General features: G+C 51.1%; 1 protein-coding gene across 1 annotated transcript in view; it reads right to left on the minus strand.

Moving 5' to 3' along the window:
* SDK2 (sidekick cell adhesion molecule 2) overlaps positions 1–23,487 on the minus strand; it is a 315,464-nt gene that overhangs the window by 95,083 nt on the left and 196,894 nt on the right. The window contains exon 2 of the mRNA XM_078872818.1: positions 4,798–4,957. Coding sequence (XP_078728944.1) covers positions 4,798–4,957 — 160 coding nt within the window. The remainder of the gene's footprint in view (positions 1–4,797; positions 4,958–23,487) is intronic.

Below are 23,487 nucleotides of genomic sequence, written 5' to 3' on the forward strand. Positions count from 1 at the left end.
TTTCTGACTTTATGTGAATGAAAAGACACAAATTCGCCAGTTTTCTCATTGAAAATAGGTATATTTTAAAATATCACTGTACTGGTCACAAAAGCAAAGTTTGTGGGGAATAATAGCCATTTTCTATACTTTTTAGGCATAAGCATTTACGAAATAACACTTACTACCCAGGAACAAAAAAATAAAAATTTGTTACACAGTGATATCATAACGTGGCATCAGACCCGCCCGCTTCAAACGCGGAGATCTCAAAGGTGCCAGGACTTATTACCGCAAATTAACATGAATCACCTTGCCCTGAAAAGTTTATGAAAATGAATTAATAAACAAATCAACACGTCTGTTTCCGTCAGCCGCCTCTTCCCGTATGCGCAAAGGAGAAATGTTTTAACCTTCAGAAATGTTTACAGGTAGACTGCTCTCAACAGACGCCCGCAGATCATGAAACAATCCCCTACAGCTTGGTGCCTTTTAATCTCTGTATTTACCAAATGTTTATCTCTTGATGTGTGAATATGAAATTGTACCCGCTTGGGAAAATTAGCACCGTTCAATTTTTTTTTTTTTACCAAAGAGGTTGTTTTTTTTTAATGTAAATATAAAAAACCCTGGGGAGAAGGGCACGTCATCTCCACAGTGTGCATCTTCGGAGCAATCGCGTGGGGTCGGGCTTCCGCGCGGGACAGACTCGGCTTTCGCCTGCAACCAATTACGGCTTCCTGCGCAACACACATTAATAATTAATGTTTCGTGCGCACCGCTATTCCGGCACCCGTTGAGAGAGACACAATTAGGCACGTGCGCGGTGGCGTGCGAGCTAAGCCGAACACCGCTAAGGTCAACTTGAAACACGGAACGTCGCCCGTGCCGCCGCCGCTCATTAACACGCGGCGCCTGGTCGACTGGCCCAGTATCCACGCGGTTTGCGCTCGCCATTTCTCACCGGGCCCACGCCATGTCCCGGCGAGTAAGTGAAACGGCACGGGCAGCGGTGGACGTTCTTCACGAGCCCGAGCCAAACAGACTCGGTCAGAACTAAAATACATCTCTCGGGAAATTCGAATCTGGTGCTGCCCGTCCCCTGCCTACGGTTAGCGGCGCGAGGGATAAGCGAACTGAGCCATAGCACAGGGCCCCAAGCAGCTTAAGAGGTTCCAGATTCAGCAAAAAATTATTATGGGGATTTGCCAAACATCAGTCCAACTCCAGCATAAAGAGCTTCTCGTTCCGATAATACTTAACATAAGTGTACATACAGTATATTGGCGAACTATTACGACTATAATGAGCAAATAATGTCTGTTTGTGTGTAACGCGCGTGACGTCACTCCACATGCCGCTCCCCCCCCCACCCCCGGCATTAATATTCATGAGCGGGTGGATTTTTACACTCACGCAGAAGTTTGACTCACGCTTTAAGTTTGACGTTTCTTTATTGAAAGTGAATCTATTAAATAATTCGCCGCAGCAACAAAGTGGATTTATGTCTTTATTAATTTCTTCAGCACTTGAGACCAAAGGTAAGTCTAATTTATGCGTCTACATTATGGTAAAATAGATATTTCTCGGTGATTTTTCAGATATTCTATCGATTTCCAAATAATTTCAACCCCAGCGACCGAAAGCAGAAGAAAATATAGTATCAGAGCAGTGGATTTGAACAAATTGAAGGTCAGTTTTCTACAGTGCTACAGTGAACTGCAGTGAAGTATTTTATGACTTCGTTTTGTGCAAGATTCACTGCCATTAATACAGTGCTACAGTGAAATGCAGTGAAGTGTTTGATGACATACTTTCGTGCAAGATTCACTGCCATTAAATTTACACAAGATACAATTATACTCTGCTGTATTTTTTCGTAAATATTACAGCTTACGTCCTAGGGCGGGCAATAGGCGAGTTTAATATATTTGCTAATTCTTTTCTTGCAACCGCATCTTTATCTTGAATATGTATCTTTTGCTTGGGGGCCCACCAATGGGTGAGCACCTCCATCGGAACGCACAGCCCCCCGCCCCGTGCCAGCGTAAGTGACGTTCCTCTGACTGCGTGCGAGCGAGGCTCTGACCGATGGAGCACAGGGGTTGTGCCAGGTTCTCGGGACAAATCGGCCAATGGAGCAGTGGACAGCGATCGCGCAGGGACGGCGAGCGTCGCCGCCATTGGTAACGCAGCGGCGTTTAGACCGCAATCGCGACAATTCAACGAGGCCACCAACCACCCGATACTACGCCACGCGCGCACGCAACGAGCGTGTCATCCTACTCCCGGTAGTAACGTGTTCGGACCGCATTTAAAGCAGCAGGAAATGGCAGGCTCGGCTGCGGACACGTTGTGTATTATTCATGGACTCCCGGTGCTAATTCGACGAGACGGGCGATGCGGAATCGCGGGGTAATAACCGATGTCAATTACAGCGCCTTGTTTGCGAATGAAAAATTAAAATTCCCACTGTGGGCACGCCGAGCAGAGGTTACCAGAAGTAATTTGTAGTGAAAGCGACGAGCGTGAGCGCGCGGAGCCCCTCGTGAGCGGGCATTAGTTTGTGGTTGCGCGGCACGATCCGTGCAATAAGCATTCCAATCATGGGGAACGCGGCGGCGGTGGCTGTGGTGGCGATGATGATGGAATCTCGCGCCGCTTCGCCTGCGCAAACTGCATCTGACTGCGGGAAAACATTTCCCGGAATGTGTCCAGTCCGATTTAGGCACAGGTGGCAGTTAATAAAAGCCTGTCTCAAGCTCTGGGGAAACTTGTCCGCTACCAAAGTTGACACACTTAGTATTTTACAACAATGGCATTTGACGTTAGCACTTGGTTTTAGAAGAAGCGTACAACATTTGCTTCCCTTCTTTATATCTATATATGTGTGTCCTCTTAAATTTTTTTGCCCATCTCAGTAAGAGCTGCACTCCATTACCGTACAGGTTCCTATCACAGTGAGGCGCGATCAGATTTGGCAGGGAACAACCTCGGAGCGAGGCACAGGAGGGCTTCTTCCAATCCCTCGCCGTTCAGTCAACTCGCTCCGACTTTCCCCAAAGAAATACGCACACAGTTTCACCACACTCGGTAGAGCACCGCTAATCCACACACACACACACATACTCTCTCCGCATGGCCTCTTTAAGAGCCACTTCGGAGATTAGGCTGGCGACCCAAGCCACATTTAAAACCCCCACGCATTACGGTTAACATTACGCAAGCCGGTGGAATCTGCAATCCTAGAATCCACAGGCGAATGTCATCGGCCGCTTGACTCGGCTTTGAATGTCAGGTCAGATGAGACGGGTGATTTTTGTTTTGATGGAACATTCCACGCCCAGTACATCGCGGGCGCGACGAACGGTGGCCGCCTCCAGAACTCGAGTCAGGGTCGCGGTTCAGGGTCGCGGTTCAGGGTCGCGGTCCAAGGTCGCGGTTCAGGGTCGTGGTTCAGGGTCGTGGTTCAGGGTCGCGGTTCAGGGTCGTGGTTCAGGGTCGCGGTTCAGGGTCGTGGATCAGGGTCGTGGTTCAGGGTCGTGGTTCAGGGTCGTGGTTCAGGGTCGCGGTTCAGGGTCGCGGTTCAGGGTCGCGGTTCAGGGTCGTGGTTCAGGGTCGTGGTTCAGGGTCGCAGTTCAGGGTCGTGGTTTAGGGTCGCGGTTCAGGGTCGTGGATCAGGGTCGTGGTTCAGGGTCGTGGTTCAGGGTCGTGGTTCAGGGTCGCGGTTCAGGGTCGCGGTTCAGGGTCGCGGTTCAGGGTCGTGGTTCAGGGTCGTGGTTCAGGGTCGCAGTTCAGGGTCGTGGTTTAGGGTCGCGGTTCAGGGTCGCGGTTCAGGGTCACGGTTCAGGGTCGCGGTTCAGGGTCGTGGTTCAGGGTTGCAGTTCAGGGTCGCAGTTCAGGGGTCGCGGTAACGACACGCAGATAGATTTAGTTTGTTTGTTCATGCGGTGCGTGCAGGCAGGAACGTGTTCTTGGCGGCTCGATTCAGCGCATGCATCATGGACGTTAAGAAGAGATTTTAATCAATTCACCGATTCATCCTTGCAATCGCTACTTCCAAGGAGAACAACGGTGGGGGAGGGGTTACACTGATTGGACAATATCGGTTCTGGAGCTCACGATACATGCATCGCATTGCCTATGTACGAATCGATGTTTTCGGTTTGTCTACGTCGGCCGGTAAAAAAAGTAAGTATGGGCTTGGGTAGAGCGCGCCGACAGAAGGGTAAACGAGACAAATGATGGGAACGACGGAGTGGAGGCCCTGTTTGGGGAACGTAAACGTCGTCACAAGCTACGAGAGCTTGCGACGACTTGGGGGGGGGCAGCCACCATCCAGCAATGGATTAATCATTGCTGATACCACTTGGCCAGCACCATTAGGGCAGATGTACGTTTTGGACGCTTTGGAGATGTGGGTAATCATGAGAATGATCATAAAGTGCCTTTCTTCTTTTGCATGGCATGTATGGCAACCAACTAGGACTCAACTATTTAGATATAAATTTGTCCACGTTTATGGAAGGTTGAGAGTTCAAATCCTGGTTGGGGTTTCCCTCATCCCATCATCCCTCCATCCGTCTGAGGTCCATTAAATAACTCCTAGTTTGTGGGGAAGTCAACAAAGGTTGTCCTATGGAGATACTTGCCCCTGCCATAGGAACGTGGAAGTCACGCCATTGCTCATAAAATACCCAACCACGTTGGAGGACATTGTGAAGTTATAGTGCCCCCTCCCCTCCCACCCCCCAACCACCCTCAATCTCAACCCCCCAACCACCTGAATCCGTCCATTGCCGGGCGCGCGTGACGTACCGGTATTCGGAGGAGTATCCGGTGAGCTCGCGTCCGTTGAAGAGCCACTTGAACTCCAGGGGCCAGCTGCCCTCGGCCAGGCATGTGAGCACCAGTCGGTTTCCCTCCAGGTGCGTCTGCAGCGGCGCCGGTTCTGTCTTGAAGTAGGGCGCCACCTCGTCTGCGGAGAGGGCGGAGGGACCGTGTCAGGTAACCCGCTCGGGCACCGGTGCGCTGCGATGAGTGAGCGAGCGAGCGGGGCGCGTTCCAGCTTCTGGACGCTGTGGATGCTGCCCGCGAATCGGTGGAAGATGTGGCGAGTCATTCCGCCGCGGCTCTGACCGGGTCAGCATCGCTTCTAACCTTCCACTGACCAGGTCAGCATCGCTTCTAACCGCCCACGGTCAATAAGGAGTTTAGTTTGTGCACCAATCCAACTCAGCTGATGCGAGCCAGAAGGTCGAAACCAATCTACAACACGTCCGGTTAAACAAATGCTGTTGGATTATTTAATTCTTGAAGACCAAAAGGTCGAATGATTGAAAGCATATTTTTAGGTGGAGATACAGAACAGAGGTCAGTGTATTCTATTTTGTCTACGGAGCACACAAAACCTTCGTTTTCAGCTGATGTTTTGTGCCGTGGTTAGCGCACCGCACGATGAACCCGATGATGTTCGAGTCCAGGCACGAACCAGCGGGATGAGGTATGATCAAACAGCCCAATGAACTGCCACAGCGCAGGGCAGCCTTCATCCAGCAGTGGATTTTTCAAAAGGCATTCAAACTATTATTGATTCCCACCGCTGGTTTAGGCCTGCGTTGCTCCCAATGCTTATTCAAGCCGGGCGCAATGTTGACATCAATTTTAATACAGTATTTAAATACGCTTTTAATCGTCTTAACGTTTTTCACGCTGTCCAATGGGTTTATACGTTTGGAATGCCGATCATCCTATTGCGTTAGCACCTGACCAGCGTGGGCCTTTAGCAAGTGGGCTATGAGCGGTGGATACCGCAGGCGAGGCGCGGCACTTAAATCCACGCCAACTACCGTTAGGTTTATCTGAGAAAAAGCACATTGAACGCTCCGAGCCGCTGTATTGAGAAGCGACGCAGTGAAAGCGAGTGACGGAACAGTTTTAATATCCTGTTCTCAAAACTTTTTTTTTCATTTTTATTCTCGGTTCATAAAATAAAAACACACGCGCATATGAGCATCGCAGTTAGGTCGGCACAGTGCTTCCATCCGGAGGGCAGAAACTTAAATAGCACCTTTCATGAGACTGAGCCTAGAATTACCGCCGCCGCCACACACACACTCAAGACACACACGCACAGACATACACACACACACTCAAGACACACACGCACAGACATACACACACACACACTCAAGACACACACGCACAGACACACACACACACTCAAGACACACACGCACAGAGATACACACACACACTCAAGACACACGCGCGCGCACACAGACACTCAGACACACGCACGCGAGGTTTTAGTGTTCGCTTCCCCTAGATTAGATGAAATGAGATGTGTCCCTGCATTTCATTAACTCATAACCGCCTCTTACACAGCTTTAAAGTGAAATATATGCAGAGAAGACCTACAGGCCAAAAGCTCCTTTGTTTGCGGCGCCAACGCGTATGAATGTTTAATATTCATCCTTTTCATCAGTTAATCCCGAGACGCTGGCGGGTAAACTTTATTGTGATTAATAAAGATGTAATCTCATCTGACACGTGCTTACTTACATTTTATGATCTTATTCCTTTTTTTTTTAAACAAGGAGGCCAAAAGAAGACAGATCAGTTTATGTGTATATTTAAGGGAAATGCGCAAGGGTTTACCTCGTGAAACTTAATCGCAAATACCGCGCGCGCTCGGCACACAAAACAGATTAAGTGTCGCTTGAGGTATTCGTGGGCGTAAGAAAGAAAAAAAAATGTTGTGCCCGCGTCTCCCGTCCCGCAGGATTGCTACCGTATTGAAAATGAAATGACCGGGAGAGAAATTACAAAGTGGGCGGTGGCGGCGGGGGGAAAGTATAAAATAAGGATGGGGTCCGGGTAGACATCTCGACGCTCGCTGCAATCAGACAGCTGACATTTTCGAGTCCAAATAATATTGCTTTCATCCGTGAGGAGGGTCCGCTGACACGGCAGGATGCGGGGAATGGCGTGCAGGCTGCGTCGCGAGATGAATGCCTCGACGTGCTATTTGTCCTGATGCTGTGCCCACGTAGCCCGAGCAGACGCCCGTTGCAACCTTCGCTTTGCGTTTCCCAGCAGCCCCCCCTTAACGAGCCCGGCCAGCGGTCTCCTCGTGTTCGATTCGCAAACCGCGGACTTTCACGCCAAGGTTGAAAGAGCCAATGCGGTAGAACCGGTGGGGGAGGGGACGTGATATCACTCGTAAAAATGAACACCATAGAAACGAATTTATATTATTGGTTCTTTCGGTAAAGTCACAGAGATAGAATTTTTTTTAAATTAAAAAGCAAAAAAAACCCACGACGTTTCGATCGCAAAGTCGTGTTTTTTTTCGCTTTATTTTTTATTTTATTTTAATTTTCTATCTACGTGACTTCACCGAAAGAATCAAGAATATGAATTTCTGCAGTCACGAAAGTTTGAAGTCAAAATATAAAGATTAACAAAAAAAGTTGTGATCTTACTTAGGGAATCGCCCGATAGAATACAGGCCAAACTCAATCAATGGGTCGTAACAAAAAAGCGAATGGCGCCAAAAAAAGCAGCGCTAAAAGTATTCGCCCTGCCAGACAAGACGCCCTACGTCACGCGATCGCCTCCACTCCCGAAGTCGCGTCGTCACATTTGATGCATGACGTCACCTTACCGTACGACTTGTAACGTGACGTCATCATTGCTCAGTCAACACCCCCCCCACCCCAGAACGGAGGCCCCGTTGGAACGCGTGACAGAATCCACGCGTACGCACGACTGTTCCGAACGTGCTTGCTCTCTTTCCCTTCACGTTACGATCACCGGCACCATAAAAAAACGGGCGAAGCAGAAAAAATTCGCGGCAGTCGTGGGGTGGGGGGGGGGGCCTTCTGCACCCCGCAGCGAGGAGTCAGCCTCCCCCCCTCTCCCGTCGCCGGAGTGAGCACCTCCATCCCTTCAGAGCTTTCGCCTCGGCGCCCATGGGGGCCCACGCGTGGCCGGCTTGCGAGAGGCGGTGCAAAAAAAAATGACCTGTCGCACAAATTTCAACCAAAAGCCGAGAGCGCAAAACACCGATCCCGAAGAGGCAGTCTTCCCCGCGCAGCCATTGGTGACCGCGGCGAGCCCATCAAACTCGGCGGCCGTCGCCGCGCGTGGCAAGCCTTTCCCGGACGGCTCGGGCGGCGTTTGTTTTGATTGGTCCTCCCCCGGGGCCTGAACCCGGCGTCTCAAGGAAGGTCCCACGGCTCGGTTCCCCGACAAGGAAATCGGTCCCGAGCCACCCGGCGCGCGCACGGCCGCCCACGCCCGCCCCCTCTACAACGTGCGCGGCGTTCCTGACCAGCCGACCACGACGGCAAAGACTAAATCATAATAATCATAAATAAAAATAACCTCCCAAAAATGTCACGCCGTGTAACGCCACCGCTTGAAACATCCTCCCCCCGCCCCCACCGCTACCTCCGCCCACCACACATCTCTCCACAAAAGACCCGTCACACACCGACTGACCTCATCTGAACCAATCTCTGCACAGATCTTCACCAACCGACCCACGTTCAGCGTTTACACCGCGCTCGATCAGCCGTGGGTTCACGTGCGCTAGCAACGGGTGGGGGGGGAAGGGCACTCGGGGTTGTCTCACCTTTTGGCCCGAGACTCCTGACCCCGCACAACGTGACCTCTGACCTCCTTTGCTTTCATTACCGTGGCCCCCACACCACCCCACGTCCCCCAACCCCACGCCCCCCCCCCTCCTCTAAGCGAGAATATCCGGCTCTCCTGCTCCCATCCCACCTCCGTGACCTCGCTCCGTTACCCCGTCCCTCCAGGTCAGCCCAGGCCGTTAAGCCGAAAAAAAAGCGATCGCAGAGAGAAGTAGGGCACGGTACGGTGAATTGGAAGGTCAATAAAGGTTAAGCATGAGCAAGTGTTTGTAAAGCATTGAAGTGTTATAATGGGCTGAACACTTAGCGGGCGCGTTCCCACCTCAGCGATGAGCAACTCTCGCCAAAGCAGTATCCGGCTGATTGGCGGTTCTAATGGATTATTAAGGGTTTAATTCACCGGTCCGGAAACGGGCGCGTGCACACAGCACGGGCACTTACGGTTTATTAAGATGAATAAGAATTCATTGCGAGCCCATTCCTTCTGATTAACAAAGACTCCGAAATGAATACAAATCCGAGAGCGCGAGGTCGCGCTTAGAAGTGGCTTGTTATTTACCGTCACCCCCCCCTGCCCCCAACCAAATCTTCGGCAAATGCGTCCTAATCCGTATATAGTTTACACTGTAAGTGAAATCCGAGTGGAATTTCATAAACAACAAAAAAATGATTTATGCCGGGAGCAACCGAGCACCGCCGTCGCCACGCGCGCTCCTCGAACACCGAGCGGGGACGGCACTGTGACCCACTCTCCTCCGCCTCTACGCCTGATAGAATAATGTTCACGAAAAAGGGAACCGGTAGCAACTAAATTAATGTTCCATGTTTTGATACGGAATCAAGAAACACCGTTTCCCAACCTGAACGCTTCAGGTGCATTAATTTTCAGGTGGCTGCCTTTGACACGTGCCTTGACAACATACAAATTGATCTTTTTAGCAGGCTGCTTTACATTATTTCCTGTTTAAAAAAAAAAGAATAATGAAACTGTCCAAACTCGCTATATATTTAAATAAGAGTCGCGGCGAGGCTTCCGCAGGAGCTGTCCGCTGCACCCCACGTGTTAATTTGTTGTTCTGCGCGTAGCGTTACACGTCTCGCTATCATCTACGCAAAAAATCTGCCTCGCTAGGCGCCGGGGGGGGGGGGGGGGGTTTGTTGGTGGGGCCGTGGCACGTCACGGTCACCTGCGCTGGCAGGATGGAAGCCCGCGGCTCCCCGGGGCAATTCGCCCGACGGAAATATCTTCACAACGGTCGAAGCGGGGGAGAGGAGTACGACGTGCCGACGAGCGCCGGCAACCTTGCGCCGCGACGGACTAAGACAACGGCGGGCACGCAGAAGGAGTTGGGTAGGAGAGCGATTTCCCCCGCCCCCCCCCCGAGTGGTGAGTCGGAGAGACCGACCGTGTTAAGGTGCGGCCCTGCAATCGCTGGCTCGCACCGCCGCTGGCACGAGGCCCTCTCGGTGGTGTACTGCAAAGGCAGACTGTGTACGGCGTGGGCCAGATGTCTTGTAAGAGATGGACGGGACCCACTCTTTAACCAATCACATGCAACCTTTAAAAAAAGACTTGCCCATAATGTCAACTGCCACGCCGCAGGAAATGGAATCGAACCGGTGACCTCTGGAAGGTGAGTCCAGTACGCCGCTGACCGTTACGCCGCCGTAGCAATGAGTCTAGGGAGCTCATTATTTAGAGGCAATCAACAACATTGTTGATTGGTTTGGTAAGATGTGTTTTCAGGAGCCTCCTCTCTGATTAGAATAATTAATAGAGTGATTGACGATCGAAACCTCGTGATGAGGTGAACCAGCCGAGCGGCAGGAGGTCACTCGCAGCCGACATGCTCATGCTTCTGCGTTGTGCACAACGCGAGCGAGGATTTGCATTTCCATGGAAACACATCATCTGCAGAAACATGCCACGCGGCACACGCGCTCGGCACAAAGAAACCCTAATTACACTCGTCGGATATTTCCCAACATTTTTTGGGCCGATCTCGGTCGTTATGGGAGCGAGCTGCCCGACACCTCGCCGTGGGAGCGCGCGCGAGCACGGCGCTGGCGGGGAGGGGGGGGGGGGGGGGGAGGCCGCTCCGTCAACCTGGACCCCTGAAACCCAAGGATAAGACGATAAAGGTGCAGCCCCGCAATTGATTGCTGATACCTTTGTTGACGGAAAGGCCTCCACTACAGCTCGAGACAGACCCACTGGAAGATATTTTTGGCCTACTCTTCCGCACTGGCCTTCGACGTCTTTTGGAAGAGGTGGCACTATCCACACTCTCCCCCACAACACACGCGAGCTGCCGATCCACTAACTGTGGCGTATCTAATTATACCGCTGCTTAACAAGTTCGGCACGTCAACCATTACTCCACGGCAGCATCTCTTGAGATGGAAGGCACCGCCGCTGCCACCGCCACCAGGATAAGCGGGCACCGCGTGAACTTGAGGACACCGCTACTCATCCCGTCCTGACAACCACGGTGCAACAGCAGCAGCTGCTTCAGCGCAAGCCCCTGTCAGGAGTTAATTGACCACCAGACCAAGCGAGGGCATGACAGGGGTCAGGTCTGCCCAGGCTGCGGCTACCTTGCGTTAAAAAAAGTGATATGCGATGACAGGACTTTGGTGGCCTGATTCGAGTCTCAGGATGATCTGCTTTGGCGCTGCGTCAAAAGTTCGGCTGATTTCTGACCCAGAGGGGAAAAGGGGGCTGGCTCCCGAGCTCCTCTGCGTCAACACCAAACGTCGCCGGTGGTCACGCGTCCGCGCGATATCAGCACGGTGCGAGACTCTGGCGACGTTGTCAGCGGATGTCACAAAAGTAACGATGGGCAGAAGCGTTGTAAATTTGCAGCCGGATATAAACGCGTTCATAACGGTGCCAACCACCGTGTTCTCCGGGTTCATAAGATTCATCCGGAAAATATGACACACCTCAAATTTGTGCTCGGTGTCAATTGAGTTAAATAGATCTGGTCTCTTAAACACACAAAGACAAAGATCCCCTGTGTTGCCTTAAAAGACTGGTTGGGGCAAGTGTTGTTAGGGAGTCGCACGTATGAAGACCGTCCGCCCGCCTTTGTCTCCCAAGTGTCGATGATTACATACTGCACCAGGTACTCATTTCAGGCTAAGTCGACTTAGGGGAGGCCCAGTTCAGATAATAGTCACTTGTGTTGACCGTCAGCGGGGACCTAACTTGGGTCGCGGGGTTCGTAGCGCAACGCGCTTACCACCGCGCCGCCGCTCCCCACTTACGCACGCACGCACATGCACGCACATGCACGCACAGCCACTGGACTGTAGAATGCACCTCTAACTTGTACCCGAATGAAGTCACGGGAGTCGGTGCGCCTCGCAATCGTGAGAATGCGACACTGCAGACGGAAGCACGGCAGACACACCACTGGTGATCGCGCACGCAGCTCACGAAACAGTTTCCCAGCAGCAGAACACCGTTACCATCAACGCCCCTCGTCCGGGGTGGGGGGCGGTGGGGGTGGCTTACTGAGAGTTCATTTCAGGCCAAGCTGACCTCAAGGAGACCCTCGACTATAACGGACGATGGAATCCAACCAGGGTCACTGTGCTGGGAGCTCAGAGCAGCCATCACTCTGCCAGCCGTTTGCTGCCGCGGAGGCCACATAAATAGGGGGCTGTGACACATCCCAGCACTGCATTCTCTCAACGGCCGGCTCATCGACTCTGGCAAATATTGACAGACACCAACAAACGTGACACAGGGTCAAAATCGTTACAAACGATGCACAGCATCGCGAGGCAGCCGGCGACGTGCCCCCGGTCGCGGTGAGCCCCCCCCCCCGCCCCCACGTTCCATCACATCGCGGTTACCTGGGCGCACGCCCGCGAATATCGTCTCCAAACTTTCTTTCTCCGCAATCACGCGAATTAGTTTATGAGTCAAAAGGCGACAAAGCGACCGGCGGCAGCCCAACATCGCTCCGCGGTATTTTGGAGGACAAGAGAAAGGTAAATAAAATGTGAAACCGTCTTGATTAGCATTCGCCGTGACGCCAAATTGCCGTTGTTGACATAATTCTGAGCGTGGGCACAAATCTATAGCGGCTCACCTTGCCTGCTAATCGCATAAGCATGCTTAATTTCATTCATTACGGCCTCGCGCCCATTAGCCCAAGCCGGTTAACGGTTCCTAATTTCAGCAATTTTACGTGAAGCCAAGTCAGGATAATTGTTTTTTTTGCTTGCGGGAAGGTAACGATCTTTAACCCCGCCGTGCGCAGGCCCTTGAACGCAAGGACGAGGTGGTACACCGCCGCAGAGAGGGCCCTCTGGAAGGCTCGGGCGCGCGTGTGCGCCATCGGCTGCCGTGCACCGCCGACCCCTAAACTGGCAAACGACCGTGCGAGCCCCCCGACTGTAAAAATCAATTTTCTATAATGGGAGATTAAAAAAAAAACTCTTTAGGCGCACGGTTAGGAAGCTCATATCGGATTATCATACACTTGACACTGTGGGTTGTGACGAGCTGCTGCGTCCGAGAAGAGGTGTTTATGCAGCTGTTAATTTAATTGTGGACGTATCCTCGTCGCGGTGCGGTTCTTAATTAACCTGCGTTAGTCGCCGTGGCGGACTCACGCTGCCCGTGGCGATGGCGGGCGACGAGCAGGAGAGGGTTAAAGTATTTAATGTCCACTGGGCCGTTGTGAAGAACGCCTTTTAGTCCGATGGGGGGGGGGCCTCGTGCCGGTCACACAATTAAGGCCCATCCAATTAAGCCTCGCAGTCACAGATGTACACGTGTAATTTCATAAACACCAAAGACAAATTTGTCAAGACTAAAAAAAAAGTCATCAAATGAAATTACCTGAAAACTTAATGAATTTAACCCTATTTTCTCGGCAGGGTAAACAATTACGCTGCGCCAATTAGACTCGGGAGGGCCTAGCTGTGTGCTTCAAGTGTAATGTTATTAACAAGGTCTGCAGTTTGTTGACAACATAATTTGCCAGTATCCTGCTGATGCGCATTAATGCTGCACTTAAACCTTCCAGCAATCGCGTCTTCTGTTCAAATCATGCTCTGAGCAAGCGGCAGATGGACCGGAAAAATGCACGCTTCTAAATTTAAACATTTACCTTTTCTACTTTGCGAAACATCACACAATGGCAGCATGAGCAGCAGCATCAGAAGCAGCCGCATCACACAGTCTGGCGAGATGGCTTAGACAGAGAGAGGCTGATGCTACGCTGCCCAGAACTAGGTCTTCCTGGTACAATTCGGCATCCCGGTTGCCCTAAATTGGGCCGACCAGTTCTCGGAATTCCTGGCATTATTTTTAAAGGACACCGAAGCGCTGAACAGATGCGCTGGAAGGGAATCAGCGAGCTGGGCGTGCCGGGAATACATTAACGGAACGCAAGCGTGTGACCCCTGAATGGCACACACGCACCCGAGAGGACATCACAGAAACTTTTAATAAAACCACACGCGGTGGCGCACGATGACACGCGGTGGCTCACGATGGCATGCGGTGGCGCACGATGGCACGCGGTGGCTAGTGGAGGCGAGCGGTGGCGCACGGCACCAATCACGCCATGGAAGCGGGGGGCGGCCTACAATTGACTGGCGGCTCTTGGTCATTGGTTAGATCACCGGGAGGATCTGCAAGGTCCCCCCCCACACTCACCAGTGGAGCATCCAAGCCCTACTTGTGCTTTTTGTCTCGGTGCCATTTCTTAATGAGTTTCTTTTTTTTGTTTTGCGTGGTAGTTGTAGGGTTTTTATTTGCTCAGTAGTGGCTGCTTATGGGATTTGGTCCTTATATATAATTAATGTGCAGCCTGTAATGGGATTCCATTAAGCATGAATGACGCTGTATACAATTAAAGTATCATCATTATTATTATTACTTCACTGTACTAGCCACGTGGTTCAGTGGTCGGGCCATCAGATCAATTCCTGGTTGGGAGTTGACTCAGCCCATGATCTTGCCAGGGGTCGATGAAAGCATTTCAATTTCGCGGGGAAGTCAACAGTGGCTATCCTACGAAGAGACTCGCCCCCATCAAAGAATGCAAAATTTCCACAACTGGCTCAGGGGCTGTAAATGCGAGGTTAGCACCAGTGCCTCAATGCTCACTTGGTTAACAGGAAACCCCTCTGACCTTGACTACTTGGGACCAATTGACTTGCGGCGTGATTCCGGGTGTTAGCAGGATCCTGATTGAATTCAAACTAATCTACAAATAACTATTTTTTATTTTACCAGATAAGGCCCATTGAGCTATATAGTTATTTTCAGAAGCGACCTGGCCACAAATAAAAGTGGCTTATTACGTTTAAATGGATAGCAGCCAAATACTCTAAAACGCATGTTTCTAAATGTGGAGGGAAAAACCAGAGGGCCGGAGAAAAATCCACGCGAACATGGGAAGAACATGCAAACTTTGAAAAGGTACAAGCATCAGGGACGGGGTGGGGATTGAACCCACGACCTCCTGTATACCAGGCGAGGTAGTTAACATCTCCTAGCCACCGTGGCGCCCCTACGAGTTAATACTCAGTAACTCATCTCATGATCTTCTTGGTTCTTTCAGTAAAGTCACGTAGAAGCAAGCAGCCGTCCTCATGTGAAGAACAGGTCTGTCTTCCCAACAGACCTGTTCTTCACCTGGGGACGGCTGCTTGCGTTGTGGCCGAAACGTCGTGAGAATTATTTTATTGTTTTATTTTCATTATTTTATTATTTGCCTTCTACGTGACTTTACCGAAAGAACCAAGAAGATGAATCCCTGCAGTCACGAAAGCTTTAAATCGAAATTCATCTCATGATATTTCTAACATGTTTAGCAGGCCTATCCAGCAGCATCTGCAGACTTTCTGAGGTTAGTTCGCAATGCGCCGGGCGGCGGTGGCTACGCTGCACGCGGCCTGTAATCTAGCACCGTGGAGGCAAGGTGGGTGCCATACCCTGGGTCACCAAGACCAAGCAGAACAGCAAATGTGGACTAATCTCCATCTGTTCCATCTGCGAAGGCATTAGAGAGTGCTGCCCCCTCGCACGTATGGCTCCGGTTTCCTCCCACGTACGTAGACGCTCGTTCATCGTCCGCGAACGCCTCCTGATCTAAGCGCATCGCTCCGTTTGCGGACGGTGCAGCGGAGTGAGACGATTGTGATGAACGTCGACTCCAAACTCGTGTGTGTGGAGTGTGTAGAGTGTGGCGTGGCCTTTGTTCAAGAGTGCCCTCCAACTTGGGCTTATGAAATAATCCCAACAGTTATGCGGGGGTATTTAAATAGTAAAAAAAATATAATGCCGCGCTATGAAAATGCCGCGGGACGTGGTGTGCTTATTAAAATGAGCTATTGAACGGGAGCATGCTCGCACGTGCGTGTGTGTGTGTGTCCGCGAGTGTGTGTTTGTCATGCGTTTGTGTGCGTGTGGACATGTGGTTGTCGTGCATGTGTGAGCGCGTGCGCGTGTGTGTATTTGTCATGCGTTTGTGTGCGTGCAATTTTTTTCCCCCTTTCCTTTTCAATTTGTATCGCCAGTGAAACTTGAAAAGGACCACAGTGCAGCGAGGGAGTTAACGTATCAATCGATTCGTGGATGAAAAGATCACACCGATGGCTCAAACATAAAGCAAATGCTCAGTCTATGCATAACGGGAATAGATTACCTCCTCCACAGTGGAATTGCTACGTAATTAAATCTCGGCAGTCAACTTAAACCGCCTGAAAAGGCGCAGTGTTCCCATAAGAAGCTGATCCCCGAATCATCAGGCCTTAAATGGCCGCCCGTAGGTGAATCATTTGTTAATTCCCTTTCGAAAAAACCCGCGGAGAAAATCTTCGCTCCCTGCCTTGATGGATTACCCACAATCCGCCCGGCGCTGTCTGTCCGCCCGCGAGCGAAGGAAGCGCCGTTGACGCGAGCCAGGATGCGGACTGGCGTTAAGTTGCGCTGCGCCCGCTCGTTTCCGTGCTAACGATCGCTTTACAGGCTGCACGTTAAGGCAGGTGTGATTACAAGGTCTTAATTGGGCTTCCGGCGGCACGCGTGGAAACAAAAAAACACGTCGTCTTAAAGAGAAGAGGCGCAAAAAAAAAAAACAGCGGTGGCGCATGCCGGCTCGCTGGCAAACCCTCGGCCCAGACAGCAGCAAACAATACGACCTTCCTTTGTCTAAATGCCACGATAATTCTTGGTACCTTATTGAAGGCACGTTTCACTAGGTAAAGGGGGGGGGGGGGTGCAGACAGATATGGGAAGGCAGCGACAGAGAGGTGGAGATGAGAGAGGGGCAGAGGGAGTCACAAGTGTGCCTGAGTGTGCGAGCGTGTTGAGGTGGCAGGCGGAGGTGGAGAAAAGTGAGTTAACACCGCGAGCTGTGCAGATGAACACGGGGTCAGCCTGGCAGGGCTGACAACCACGGAAGAATATAACCGGGGCAATTTGGGACCAACGCTGCAACACACCCGGAGCGATATTTATTTAATTATTAGAACGCGACTCCGTGGCTGCACTTCGCACATGCACTCCCCGTGATCATGTGCGGGTGGGGGTGGGGTTGGCGTCACTGACTGCAAGGCCTACGGAGAACGGCAAGGGGTAGCGAAGGAATCCCTCCCTGCACCCTCCCCGCCGTTGGAAACGTACTACATTTCAAGCAAACACAGTACAATGTCTCAAATCCGACCGTCACATGTCCGCCCTAACCGATTGACCGCCCACTCCCAGTGCAAATATTTGGTGTAACTGTCAATTTATTCTGCGGGAGATATAAAAAGTTCGGGTTTTTGTGAGTTGTGCAACAAATCATTCTATTCTCAAGCGTCGGGGAATTACATTCAGGCGCTAAATGACAACGTCCGCGGTCTGCTGCTGTGGCCACGACGAGAGGGCTTCAGGATAGAGAGTTCGAAGCTGGCAGGGCCAACACGCTGGGAGCGAACACGAACGCGGGGGGGGGGGGGCGCTCGCGAAAAAAACGTAATCACGACCGCGCCGTGCGACCACAAATAACTTTTAAATGTGCCAGCTCCGATCTGCATGATCGGTGCGCCGGAGCGAGTCATCCTATGATCCAATTAATTGTTCCCCAGAGCTCACCGCTGGGTCGCCGGCAGATGGGGGGGGGGCAGTGTGGGAGGTGGCGGTGGGGCAGCTGGCTACATGCCCCCCCCACACACACACACACACCACCTCCCTTCGCTCCCAACCGCGCCGTGCCCATGGCGTTGCACCTTGTCAACGGGCAACAAAACAAAGATGCGGGGTGATCGAAGGGGCAGATAACCCACGGATAAGTAGATAATGGTGGAGGACGGACGGAACAGGATAACATCACTAGGGGTAGGGGCGGGGGGAGAGAGACTGGAGAGACGAAAACTACAGAAATAGGGTGATAATGGGCAGAAGATTAATTTCTGTAGAAAGCAATCTGCACATGGCTGCAGCCTGCCCTTTTTTTTGTTTAACCTATGAGCAATAGCCTGACATTTTAAAGTCCAATTACCCCAAAGAGACCTGTTAATCTCCACTCATGTGTGTACATAATACTGCGTTTGCTCTCCTCCCTTCCTCTTACTTTCTTGATGCGGCGCCGTCTGTACACACAACACATCCACAACACACACCACAACAAGACACACACACACAAGGCACACACACACAGCATGCGCACACACACACATAAGACACACAACACACACACACGTGGGCGCCCACGGAGGCGTGCACGCGCCAAACTCCAGAGTCATCTGTAACGCTAACGATTTGGCCTCTCCTCTTAACAGGGCCCTCGTTAACAAAACCCAACCACGATCTCTCATCCGTATTGTTTGCTAATCAGCCATTCTGCTAATTATCCACCTCGTGGCGGAACTCTCCGCTATTAAACTAATGAAGGAATTACGGGTTGAACACTTCACCACATTTGCCTCTCGGTGCAGGATTTATTTAGAGTTTTTTTATTTTAGTTTTTTTGGGGTTTTGCCAAGAAGTCGTCAAGATCGAGAGAGAGGACGGGGAGGAAAATATTCGCGGCAAAAAAGAAAAAAACCTCGGGTGGCGGGCAGTCTACTTTGCGAATATTCGGAAGATTGTTTTTGATTTAATTTATTGAAATATATTCACCTGCAAAATCCCTTGGGATGGAACGCGGGGTGCACGGGAGGCGTCCGAGGCGTCCATTCGCACACGGCACTCGCGTAATGAAGATGTATTATTATTGTTGTTGTGTGTGTGACTGGGTGTGATATTCATTGTATAAATACATACAGTGTAAGTTATGGATTTTAAATGTATGTACATGTGTCATTATGCGTTTGATATGCGTGTGTGTGTATGCGCGTGTGTGTGTAAGTGTTCTGTATTTGTGTGGAGAGCGGGAGTTGTAGCGGTTAAGCGCGCTGCGCTACGATACCCGACTACCCGAGTTCGATTCCTGCTCATGGCCAACACCGGTGACGATTATCTGAACCGGTCAGGGGCCTCCCTTTGGTCGACTCAGCCTCATATGAGTACCTGGTGCGGTGTGTAAATATCGCCACTGGGAAGACAAGGCGGTCGGGCGTTGTGCTGGCCACCCACTCCCTCGTGTGCCATTCCGGCCGTCATAGGTGCAGCACTTGCTCCAACAGTCTGTTCAGGCTATACGGGGGATCTTTTTTTTTGTATTTGTGTGGGGAGCGGTAGTGTAACGGCCAGCACACCGCGCTACGAACTCGGCAACACATTGCACCTGGAATACCCCTTGAATGGGAACGTCTCGCTCTCAAGGGCATCCAGGGTGCCGATCGACACATCCGTAGCAAACGCTTCATGGCACGTACACAGACAAAGATCCCCCGTATAGCCTTAACACACTGCAGGAGCAAGTGCTGTTGGCGTGTAGCACCTATGAAGGCCGGCACGGAACACGAAGGAGTGGGTGGCCAACATCACGTCCGGCCGCCTTTGTCTCCCCAGTGGCGATGTTTACACATCGCACCAGGTACTTATTTGAGGCTGAGCCGACCTAGGGAAGGCCCAGGACCGGTTCAGATAATCGTCACCGGTTTTGGCCGTGAGCGGGAATCGAACTCGGGTCGCCGGGTTCATACCGCAGCATGCTAATCGTTGCACTACCGCTCCCCACTCTTTGGAACACACATTGCCATAAGCCATGCCAAGGCTGTGATGTAATCTCTATCAACGATAATGTACGTTTGATATTGATTTCATTAAACACACCATCATGCAAAATCCAATTAATTTGGCCACATGCATCACTGCCCTCTGCATGCCTTGCGAGTTGCAAGGCCATACTTCACTGGACCGAAGGTGGCTATGCATGTGGCCTGTAATCTGGCACCGTGGAGGAACGTGATGAGCTATGAAGCTCTTTGTCACATACGTCCAGTCGGGGTGGGTAAGAACGTTACGACAACAACAACAACAACACAAACACATGACAGGAGTGCAAAGTACAAGAAAGGTAAACAAATCACCCAAACACACAAACAAATACAACACTCAACCATCCCCATCCTAACACACAGGTGTCGTGGTGCCGTGCTCTGGCTCGCCAGAAGGCAGTCCAGCAATTCTAGATTTGAAGCTTTCGTGAGTGCAAGGATTCATACTCTTAGTTCTTTCGGTAAAGTCACGTAGGTAAAAAATGAAATTAAAATAAAAAAAATCACGACGTTTCGGAGGCAACACAAGACGGAAGCTTGTGTTGCCTCCGAAACGTCGTGATTTTATTGTTTTTCTTTTTTATTAATTTTAATTTCATTTTTTACCTACGTGACTTTACCGAAAGAACTAAGAGTATGCTGTTCAGCAAGTTGACGCATCGCCTGAACGTGCGTGGGCTTTCTCCGGCTGCTCCGGTCTCCTCCCACGTGGACAATAAACATTCACTGTGCATCGGCTGAAAGCAACTTAAAGGTAAACCCAACGCAGGACCCTTCCTGAAAAAGAGTCTTACAACTCAGTGTGGCTTTCCTGGGATAAGCGAGTCAACTATTATTATGACGATGACGATAGTGAAATGCTGCTGAGTCCGAGTTTAGTGATGGTGGGGGCAGTGGGGTGAGAACACGTCCAGACATCACTTCCACTACTCTTAGCCATGTCTGGGAATCCAACGTCGGTCGCTAAAAGTCACAACTGGCTTTTCATTTTATATTTTAAACAACTATAGATAGTACATATCTTTCGATTTAAAGCTTTTGTGACTGCAGGGATTCATCTTCTTTGTACTTTCGGTAAAGTCACCTGAGGACGGCTGCTTGCGTTGTGGCCGAAACGTCGTGAGAATTATTGTATTATGTTTTATTTTTATTATTTTATTATTTCCATTTTACGTGACTTTACCGAAAGAACCAAGAAGATGAGTACATATCTTTTTTTGTCATCGTACAGAATGGTCTGTTCATATGTGAATGAGTGATCACGTGATGATGATGGCGCCTTTTGAGTGGCAGTAGTTGTGGCAGGAAGGTGCCACACGTAGTTTCAAGCAGAAATAAAATTGACTGCTACTCGACTTGACAAAGCCACACCGGAACACATAACACATACACCACCACCGCTCTATGGTGAAAATGTAAATTGCGAATGCTTTAATTTATGAATAATTTAAGTGAGAATAGAGGATATTTCCCCTATAGCACGTCTGGGTGTGCGCTGATGAGCTCCGCTGGAATCTGCCCTCTGTAGACGTAGCCTCCGAGTTTAACGCACAAGAGGTCGTGCGGAGATCAGCAAAGCACTCCTTTTTTGTGTCCTCATTCAAATTCCGCTGCTCGTTTTAATTACGCGCCGTGCTTGATAGCGCACAGAAGTGACATTGCCCCAGGTAAAATATATCAAGGGATACAAAAATACCCAAAAATATATCTTTCACTTAGGTGTTTCCTTCACGGAAAGACATCAGACTAATTAAATGGCACTGAGAAAACGTCTAATTACATTTGCAATTTGGCTTTTGATTTTTTTTTAATTAGAAGGGAGAAAATTTTCACCCACACACGATAATTGATCCTCTGGCTAAGTTAAAACCTGAAATATTTCTAACGATGTCAACGTGATTATTTAATGATCCTTTTTTGTACACTTTATAAATAAGGTTGAAAACGCAAATGCATTAAGCTCCGTCTGTGCGTCCATCTGTCTCTTACATGGGGGTCACGAAAATGCTCATGAAGGGGATCAAATATCAACGGCATTCTGGTCTAAGGGGTTGTGTTGCCACGCGCGACCAAAATCTGTAGATGACCGGCCCCAACGATCAAAGGGTCGCACAGAATCTGCGGACACGATGCGTCGCGTTCATCCAACACCGCGCCACCCATCGTCTCCCGCAACGCTCACTGCGCACTTCCCGAGGTTAACGCACACATCAGGTGGAAAGCGCCACAGGCTCCACGCGGGTGCGTGATTTCTTTTGGGATTCCTCGTTTTTTTTTGGTTTGTCATGTCGCCAGAAGCGAGCGGCTCGTGTTCCGTCGCGGCACGGCCGTCGGCGGCGGGGCACGGAGCGGACGCGGAGGAGCCCTGCGACGTGGCGGGGAAGAGCGTCTCTCCGCACACACGCACTCGCAAACGCGCGCGCCACCTCAAAGCGAAATAAAAAATGGAAAACGAAAGCGCAGGGTGTTTTAAGAGGGGACGGATGAGACCAATAAATGCGCGAATTAAAAATGTAACGCTCGAGCTGGGATGAATAAATGTGAGGACTTAAACCGATGCGCCTTCAAAAAAGTGGCGCGCCAAGCCAGGAAGGGTCCATGAGCACGGGAGGCGGGTTTCTCCCGAGGAGCCACGGGCGAAGTACGGCCGGCTGAGCGAGGAGATGCAGGGACGACGCGGGGAATGCGGGGGAGCAGGTAAGCGCCTTGGCGCGCACGCTCCCCGCGGCTCATATCAGGAGTCTTCGGTGATTATTATTTTTTTAGGACACACGTGGCCAAAGGAAAGGGAAAAATTGAATCGAAATGAAGGCAGCAAGCGTGGAGAGAGGAGCAACAAAGTGGGACAAGTGGAGAGGGCGGCCGGGAAGATCAGAGATGAGCAAGCAAGTGAGGGAGGCGGGATAGTGGTGGAAGACGGAGGGTAAAACGCAGAATACAGGAAGACACTTAGGTGGGATGTGAGGAGCCGGTGAGTGACATTGGGTCGCCTGACCGGCTGGGCTGGCTCGAGGAAGTGCAGAGCGCGAGCGTGGCGCTAACGGGCCTGGCACCTACTCGTCGCATGCTCCATTAGCCGGACCCCCTGGGCCCCTAGCCTGTAGCTGGCTGTCTGCTACCGCTACTTTACCGCGTGATGGTCGGTATGGTGGGGGGTGGTGGGGGGGGGACGGCGGATTTTGGATGTGGAAGCAGCGGCGTGGGTTGAGACGGCGGCGACGGGGGGTGGCATCGCGATATTTTTTCCACCCCCACCAAGTTGCAGACAGACGGAGGCGCTTTTTAAACCATCGCTCGGCATCGCGGAGAGACGGCGCGATGGTCACTCGAAAACGATGGCATTTTTTTCCTTGCGGAGAAAGAGCCCCAATTTTCCACTCGGACCCAGAGTAGGCAATGAACAGTTGGAACGTCTCACTAAGGGAAATTACGCCGACGTACACGAGGCGAAGAGAACGCGCGAGCGTACGCATGGCAAGACGCGAAAAGACAAAAAAAAACGAAGACAAAACCCCGAGTGGGAATAGGAGCGCTCGTCAAATAACGATGGAATTGGGTGCTCGACCTTTCGGTGCCAACCTGACCTTCGGCGTGATACTCGGGGTGGCTGGTGGGCGCGTGTGATACGGGTACCATTTGTCGCAAATGGCATCGTCGGAGAAATATG

The sequence above is a fragment of the Lampetra fluviatilis genome, chromosome 35, assembly GCF_964198595.1.
Source record: "Lampetra fluviatilis chromosome 35, kcLamFluv1.1, whole genome shotgun sequence".
Lineage (NCBI taxonomy): Eukaryota > Metazoa > Chordata > Hyperoartia > Petromyzontiformes > Petromyzontidae > Lampetra > Lampetra fluviatilis.